The sequence below is a fragment of the Pempheris klunzingeri genome, chromosome 1 (assembly GCF_042242105.1).
Source record: "Pempheris klunzingeri isolate RE-2024b chromosome 1, fPemKlu1.hap1, whole genome shotgun sequence".
In the NCBI taxonomy this organism is placed as follows: domain Eukaryota; kingdom Metazoa; phylum Chordata; class Actinopteri; order Acropomatiformes; family Pempheridae; genus Pempheris; species Pempheris klunzingeri.
This window is the reverse complement of record NC_092012.1, coordinates 18,994,783-19,003,416: the sequence shown is the minus strand read 5'-3', so window position 1 is coordinate 19,003,416 and position 8,634 is coordinate 18,994,783. Positions and strand designations below refer to the sequence as shown.

General features: G+C 42.6%; 1 protein-coding gene across 2 annotated transcripts; it reads left to right on the top strand.

Annotated features, from left to right (window-relative positions):
• ddx21 (DEAD (Asp-Glu-Ala-Asp) box helicase 21) lies at nt 1-8,371 on the top strand. 2 transcript variants are annotated; one of them, XM_070827991.1, is made up of 16 exons: nt 1-158; nt 1,508-1,714; nt 1,990-2,127; nt 2,444-2,516; nt 2,787-2,965; nt 3,103-3,220; nt 3,428-3,613; nt 3,777-3,922; nt 4,090-4,239; nt 4,541-4,702; nt 4,901-5,020; nt 5,351-5,424; nt 5,628-5,787; nt 6,190-6,324; nt 7,284-7,328; nt 7,420-8,371. In XM_070827991.1, exons 1-16 carry the CDS (start codon nt 75-77, stop codon nt 7,672-7,674), a joined length of 2,232 nt encoding a protein of 743 aa, XP_070684092.1. In that variant the 5' UTR covers nt 1-74; the 3' UTR covers nt 7,675-8,371. The 2 variants fall into 2 exon arrangements, with proteins under 2 accessions (XP_070684092.1, XP_070684084.1); XM_070827983.1 differs by having other exon boundaries at nt 2,441-2,516.
• The last annotated feature ends 263 nt before the right edge of the window (nt 8,372-8,634 follow it).

Below are 8,634 nucleotides of genomic sequence, written 5' to 3'. Positions count from 1 at the left end.
TTGCGCGTTCCTTTCATCCGCGCGCCCGAGGGTTAGCCTGTGTGTCCACGCAGAGGGGTTTCATCCGGGAAGAAATGCCGACAAAAATCACCTTCGAGACCGAAGATCAAGCCATGGAGGAGACTACGGACACTGTGGCGGAGGCTAAAACCCTGAAGGTGAGCAGAGGGCGCGTGTCACTGTGAGAGGAAGAGAAAAATCCGTGTAGCTCGAGCGGCGTCCTGCTCCATGTTTGACAACATGTGGCTCCAGCTAACCGACTAGCTAACTGTTAGCGACCTAATCAAAGGGTTGGTTTATGTAGCGACGCTGGTAATGACACATTATTAGCATCGTGTAATCAGCAGTGGTGTGAATTAAGAAAGTTCAGGTGCCGCGCTGCTACGGTAATGTTAGCACACATTGTTAATGTAGCCACCTAGTCTAGCTAGCAGGTCACATGGCTTGCCCATGTGTTAGCGAGCTGATGTGTACAGCACTTGGATTCACGGGTTGACTACGTCGAAGCATGTGGGACACTACTTACACACGTGTGTGTATCTGCACTGTGGGCGCGACCTGATGACGTCTTATACAGCTGGACTCGTCAGCTGTTAGTCAAGTATTCAAAACAACCTGATCATAATAGTGAAAAAAACCAATTAGGTTCAATTATAGCTGTTACTAATGATTCTTACAGTTGATCCTTTTTATTTTTTTTATCACCTTTTAACAAAGCATTCCAAACACCACTCCCAGAAAACTTGGGATTATTATGTTGAACTACAATTTCCAAGGTCATGAAAGAGCTTTGATGCATAATTGATTGTATTTACTTTGATTAATTGTGTACATACAGTCAGTTGCCTGTTTTTATGTACACACCAAAGCTAAAATAGGTTGGGGCAACAGTCCGAAAAGACAAAAGAAGTCTGATTAAGTGATTATCAAAACGGTCGTGTAGCTGATGTTGTTTATGGATCAAAAGCAGCACTACATGTGGACTCAAAAAAACCTTATCTGACTGCACCTTTAGTCGTGCAAATCAAATACATGATAATTTTGAACCCCATTGTGATAATGTTGGAAATTACAGCTTGATATTAAATGTGTGAAACAGATATTTTATGGAAAATAAACCCCTCGCTAGGTAGGTAGGTACTTGTTTAATGACAAATAAAATTGTCTATTAGTTTATATGAAACAGTATATATGCTTAGTAACTGAAATTTACATTAGAGCATACCAGGTTCTGTCAGTGCCTCAATTATTAGATCGCTGCACAATGATTCAGTTGTATGAGAAATCAAAATAAAGTCACTATGTGGTGTTGAACTGAGTACTGCAGTCATAAGCAAAAATAATTTAGATTCACTTAAATAGTTATCCAAATGTGAAAAATTGAGCATATTCAACCACTTCGGTATATCATACCTTACACTCCAAGATATAATTAAAATGTTTGTCAGTGAACTAGAAACTAACTGAAACCTATTGCCTTTTATTGTTTCCATTGGAAAAAATAAAGAATAAGATCAAGGAGGGCAAGAAGCTGAAGAAGAAGAAGCTGGAGCAGGAGGACCCAGACTGTGAACCTCCAGCACCAAAGAAGAAAAAGAAAAAAGACAAGTTGACAGTGGACCAAGTTACCGACCACATAAATGATGTCACAGACATGAATGGCAACAGTAATGGTGTGGAAACACCGAAGAAGAACACTGAAGAAGGCACAGAGGTCAGTGATGATGGTGTGAATATGTAGTTACCTGTTAGATAGATTCCCTTATCACAAAGGCCCAGTCCTGGAACTAGATGGGCACCAAACTATGTTTATTATGCATCCAGTTTTGTTGGGCATTAGATGATTTGTCATGGTAAATGGTGTAAAGGCTAAACAGGTGATTAGAATTTTGCTTAAAACATAATTGCATATTCTCTGGCCACGCTCTGGTAGACAAGGTCACATTCTGCCCCCTGTCTAATGTTTCCTCTTTTATCTTGGGGTTTAAGAAAAAAAAGAAGAAGCAAAAGAAAGCAATTGCAGAGGAAGCAACGAATGGACATTCCACCCCAAGCGCCCCTGTTCAGACGCCCATCCAGACTCCCCAGTCGAGTGAAGACTCAGCTAGTGACAGCGAAAAAGAAACGGTGCGTCTCACAGACTGACTGTACAGTTTTTCCTCTCAGGAGAAGATGAACGTTTGTATTGACACGTTCTGTGTGATGACTGCCCTTTGAGGTCATGAAAATACATAACTCTCTTTTGCAGGATTTATTTAGGGCAAAAGTAATTCCACAACAGCGTGTTTAAAATGTTTCACAAATGTAAATGAGTCAATTTAAATGAATTGCTAGTTTTTAGTCCTTGCCATTTGTGGGTTGTTTTCTTTGACAAGCACTCTTCAAAGTTGGCCACAGGGTAAGATAACACTGATATAGACTGTTCTGTTCATTTGTTCAGCAGCTGACACCAGAGCAGAAGGAAGGAGCCTTCTCCAACTTCCGGATCTCCCAATTTACCATTGATAAACTAAAAGGTAAACATGATACTAGATTTGTGTACCTTAACTGTGATGTGAGAACAGAGGTGTACCAGCACCTGTCTAAAACCTGACGTGTCTGCCGCTCTGCTTAGTTTTGGGCAGTGATGTTGAAAATATACAAGGGGGCTTTGGAGCTGCTGAGGTGCTTTTGGGGGTGTTGAATAACAAATTACCATTGATCCTCTGTCTTTCTCTCCCTGTCCTGTCTGCCCACTTTCTTCCCCTCATCACCCTCCGTCACCTCTCTCCATCTCCCTTTCTCAGCTCGGGGAGTCTCTTACCTGTTTGACATTCAGGTGAAGACCTTTAATCATGTGTATGACGGAGAGGACGTAATTGCCCAAGCCCGTACAGGAACAGGAAAGACTTTCTCCTTTGCCATCCCTTTGGTGGAGAAGCTCCAGAAGGATTCGGCGATGTCAGTCAGAGGCAGGGCTCCCAAGGTACGGACACACACACACACACACACACACACACACACACACACACACACACTTTCACACCAATCAGTGAAACCCGGCACCAGTTGTGCTCTGAGTATGTTTGTGTGTGACTGAGTCTCTTATGTGTCCGTGTGTAGGTCCTGGTGTTAACTCCAACCAGAGAATTGGCTATCCAGGTCGCAAAGGACTTCAAAGACATCTCCAAGAGATTGTCTCTGGCCTGTTTCTATGGAGGCAGCTCATACAACCCACAGAGTAAGTCTCATGTAAAAATGACATTGGTGACTCCTTCATGATTTAAAGTCATTTTACGGAGCTATTTTAAAAGGATAGAACATGAATAACAGGACGTTGTAGATATACATTTTGTTTCTCGGCCTGACTTCTGTCTGCTGCTTTAACAACATGCGTTCTACATTAATGTTAACAACAACTCCCTCCACCCCACTCTCTCCTTTCTAGTTGATGCAATCCGTAATGGGATTGATATTTTGGTGGGAACCCCTGGCCGCATCAAAGACCACATCCAGAACCATAAACTCGACCTCACTAAACTGAAACACGCCGTTCTGGATGAAGTGGACCAAATGCTGGACATGGGATTTTCAGAGCAGGTTGAGGAGATTTTGGCTTCATCATATCAGAAAGGTAAAGTCAATCTGTGAAGTTATTTTCTACGTCTGTGTTGAGGGTTGAGTGCTAGGATTTAGGTTTGTGTGTCTTAAGTGTATATTATAGTAGATTAATTGCTCAATGTAGTGTGGTCATGTATGTACATTTTTGGAAATTTTGTGTGTGTGATCCTCTCCAGATTCCGACTCCAACCCACAGACCCTTCTGTTTTCGGCCACCTGCCCCCCCTGGGTGTACGAGGTTGCCAAGAGATACATGAGACCAGGGTGCAAACATGTTGACCTGATCGGCAAGAAAACGCAGAAAGCTGCAACCACTGTGGAAGTAAGTGTGTTTATGAGAGAGAGGTGATGGGTGTCATTTAACAAGCATTACAGGAATCTTAGTTCTCAGGCTTAGATCAGTCAAAGTTGCTCGTAACAAGGGGCAGTTAAAGCAACTGAAACTTCCTGTCTATCTTTTTGTCTCCTTGCCTGCTCTGTCCTCCGTAGCATCTGGCCATAACGTCCCACTGGTCGCAGCGTGCAGCCGTTTTAGGGGATGTAATCCAGGTTTACAGCGGCAGCCACGGAAGAACCATTGTGTTCTGTGAAACAAAGAAAGAGGCCAATGAATTGTCCTTGAATGCATCCATCAAACAGGTAGAAACACACACACACACACACATAATAACACATGCATACGCACATAATAACACATGCATACGCACACTCATGTCATCAACTGACATATCACTCACATTATATTGTGTAGTTTCATGACAACTGTTAACCAAACTGCTCAAAATGTGTGTTCGGTTTTTATTTTCTATTTTTGTAATTCAGAGTTTTCAATCTATCAATTCCCCCAAAATAATACCATTAGAGATAGAATGAAACAGCTATGAAGCAAACAAATTCTCTAGTGTTCATTTCTCACTTGACTTTGTTTGCACGTTTTCAGAGTGCCCAGTCCCTCCACGGCGATATTCCTCAGAAACAGAGAGAGATGACTCTAAAAGGCTTCAGGAATGGGACTTTTGAGGTTCTGGTTGCCACCAATGTTGCAGCCCGTGGATTAGACATCCCAGAGGTCGACCTGGTGGTCCAGTGTTCTCCTCCCAAGGTGTGTTGCCAGTAATCAATAAGAAAACTCTAACATGAGAATATTGTTCTATTAATGGGACGTGCTAATTAGATGTTGTACTCTAGATGGTGCTGGTTTCATTTAAAATGAGTCTGTGTGTGCTTCAGCTGCACTACACTTGTATCCTTTGGTTGATACTCTCTCTGAGATGTTTTCTGTCTCTGCGGTTGTTGTCAGGATGTGGAGTCATACATCCATCGTTCGGGGCGTACGGGCCGAGCAGGCAGGACCGGAGTCTGCATCTGTTTCTACCAGAGGAAAGAAGAGGACCAGCTGCGCTACGTAGAAAACAAAGCAGTATGTGCCCTTTTTTTAAAAATGCAGTCAAAAGTAGAAGAAGGCAGATGAGCAAAGAAGAGTTTAGTTGGTTGAGCATCTATGTAAAAATAAAATAAAAAAAACCTTAGTCACACCTGTGCTACACATGGGAGGGAAATGAAGATGCAGAAGGAGTGACAGTGTTTCATTAGAGAGAAAAACCAGACTGAAAGTCTCCTTTACCCCGTAGCCAGAATTGGTGTGTAAAACTGTACATCTTATTCACAAAGAATCTGCTTTCATTCTCTGCGATCGGGTGTTTCTCTTTTGAGTGTCAAACTAAATCCATTGTATTTGGTATTATTCCAGGGCATCACATTTAGACGTGTTGGTGTTCCCACAGCCAGTGAGATCATCAAGTCATCAAGCAAGGATGCTGTCAGGTAGGTGATTCTGGGAAATGAGAGCAAAGGGAAAATGTCTATGTTTTGATTTGGAAGTATGAGACTACTGAACTAATTTACTACTTTAAATCTGTAGAAATGGACTCTGCCCTGCATAATTACCACTCATTGTAAAGCAAATTTCCTGACAGAAAACACAGAAGTATCTGATTGTTGTGATTTTATTTCTTTATTGCATCCAGGTTTCTGGACTCTGTTCCAGTGACCGCTATCGGGTACTTCAGAGAGTCAGCTGAGAAGCTAATTGAGGAAAGAGGAGCAGTTGAAGCTCTGGCCGCTGCCCTGGCCCATATTTCTGGAGCCACTAGTCTTGAGCAGAGGTCACTGCTCAGCTCTGACTCTGTAAGTTTGGTTTGGTTTTATTCTCCTCATAAACAACCTGCACATAACACACACACATACTCCCAAATAAAGAAGGAAATCACAAAACATGTACAGTAATATCTAGACACACCACTGTATAACAGCAGCCACTGCTCACACACATGACGTTGCCAGACAAGATGGCTTCATAGAGTTTTATGTCATGTTGCATAGTTAAAACACGTCAGCAGGCGTACCCTGTACCCTGCAAGGGTTGGTCAACAACTGCAGGATGATTCACACTACAGCAGACTTTAGACACACACACACACACTCATCTGACATGTTATCGCTGTTGCTGCATTTAGGTTCTGCCATGAATTTGTTGTGCTTTTATGTTCTGCACAACCCCAGTCCCACCTAACCTGTTTGCTTTTGCAGGGTTTCACCACTATGCAGCTGGTGTGTTCTCAGGAGATGCATAGCATGAGTTATGCCTGGAAAGGCCTCAAAGAACAGCTCGGAGAAGAGATCGAGAACCACATCAACAGAATGACCTTCCTCAAAGGCAAAGCGGTATGTACATAAGTGAGGTGTCTTTGGTGCTTCAGAGAAATGTTATTTGTTATGGTGCTTTTCCATTACACAGTTTTAGCACTACTCGCCTCGACCCGACTTCGGTCGTTTTCCATTACAATTGCGTACCACCTCAACGTGGGTGGAGGCGGCCCGAAACTCCAGTGGCGTAATTTGTATGCGGCACAAACACAACACAACTAAGGACATGGAGCGTTTGGTTTGCGTGTAGCCGTTTATCTCGTTCACAGAAATAATAAAAACGCAAGGTCGCTGTTGTCAGGGTTTTAAAAACTGCGGGTTTGATTCTTGTGAACGAGTCGCTCTCATGACTCATCCAGTGACATCACTCCCTGGCCAATCAGTGGCCTGCACTCTGTTGACGCCACATTTTCGGCTTGACTCCGTTCGCTTGGAACCCCGGCCGAGTAGGTACAAAAAAAGTACTTGGTACCAGGTACTATCGCCTAGTGGAAAACCCAAAAGGTTGAGTCGAGTAGGTGCTAGTGGAAAAGCGCCATTAGATGACCTGTTTTTCTAATTTCAGTTTATTTTAGCCACTGTGAAACGTTTTAGCTTCAGCCTTTCAGATTCTACTTTTTAGCCATGGTTTGGTGTTGAGTATGGATGGAGGTCAGTAGTGTTCTAAAGAACCACAGTGTCTCATAAAATGTATGCAATGGACTTGGAAACTGAAAAAGTAAATGTGGAAACCTGGTGGTAAATCAAAATACAAAATAAGAGAAGATGGTGTCATTTCTTAAAAAACAATATTGTGTAGTGTGCTGCTACAGACATGCTAGACATACACAACTCATTTAAAGTAGATATGTGAAACTTTGTAGTGAGCATGTCCTGTGGCTTTTATTCTCATTGCACAGCACATACCTTGACTGACTCCCCTCAAAAAGAGTGAGTCAGAATCGCTCACTATCTCACTCTCATTGTGTTTATAACAGGGAGTCTGTTTTGATGTCGCAGCTGGCAAAGTCAAGGAGATTCAGGTGAGAACAGCGAAAACTCCTCAAGATTAATTTGGTGAAAATGTGGTAGATCTGCTGACGTCCTTTTTCACCCCACTTGATCTTTCAACAGGATAACTGGAAAGATGGTCGCCGGTGGCAACTGACTGTAGCCACAGAACTCCCAGAGCTGGAGGAGAAGCAGTTCAGTAACCGTGGCGACAGAGGCTTTGGCAGGGGCAACCGCAGTGACAGAGGAGGAGGGTTCAGACGTGGAAGGGGGCGAAATTTTGGGGGAAATGGTGGTCGCAGTAATGGCTTCCGGAGTGGTGGCACAGGCAACAGAGGAGGACACAAGCGTAGCTTCAGTCAAGCTTTTGATTATTGAAGTGCCAACCTGTGGACTGATAAGACTGACTGAAAATTCTAAAATGTCTTATATACAGTACATTTAATTTCCACTCTAAAATACAGTGATCACATGTTATCTGAGAAATGTAATCCGGGCAGCCATTTCCTACAGGTTTAAGATCAGATTTTCTGTGTCACTACAGAAGCACTAGCAGCCAGTTTGTAGTGCCTGATATTCTAAAACTCACACAATGATGTGTTCTCAACAGCTGAATCACATAATTGTGCTGCCATGTCTTGAGTGGCACAGGATTCACAAACACTGGCTTTCAACCTTCAGCAAAAATTTGGCATTATTTGATGACATGAAATGAAAGCTGGGATGTGTCATCCATGAGTTAAAATGAGTTTTAAGTGTTACTCTTTTTATATTAGGTGTTTGGGGAATGGTGGCAGCAATTACACGTCTCTGAGCCAACAACTTGATACACTAGAGAACCATGAGGGTGCACTGGAGTCACTGTTTGTTCTCTGAACCCAATGAAAGCAGGGATGAAATGGGTGTTAACCTTTACAGTTGTGCACTTGTGTGTTGGATTGCTGCCTTAGCCTCAGATGAAACCTCTCTCCCCAAAGATATATTGGATGATTGCTTAGCAATTGCCTCTATTTAATATCTGTCTACTTCCATTCATTTGAATGAATTTACTTATTCATTAAAAAAAGTCAACTGAGGTTGTGTTTTGTCTTTTTTAAGGGTAGAGGGTGCGCTCATAGAAGTACATTTTAAGGTATAATTTGCATTGTTAACTTTCTGTAACCTCTTGCTTACTTTTTAACTTAAGTTAAAGTTAATGCAATCGGCCACCAGGAGAGTAGACCAGACTGAGGAGGAACTATAACTGCACAAATTATGAGGTTTTGGAATAATAAATATCACCCCCACAAAAGTCCTCTCAAACATCTGTAACACCCTCCGACCGCACACACAAACCTA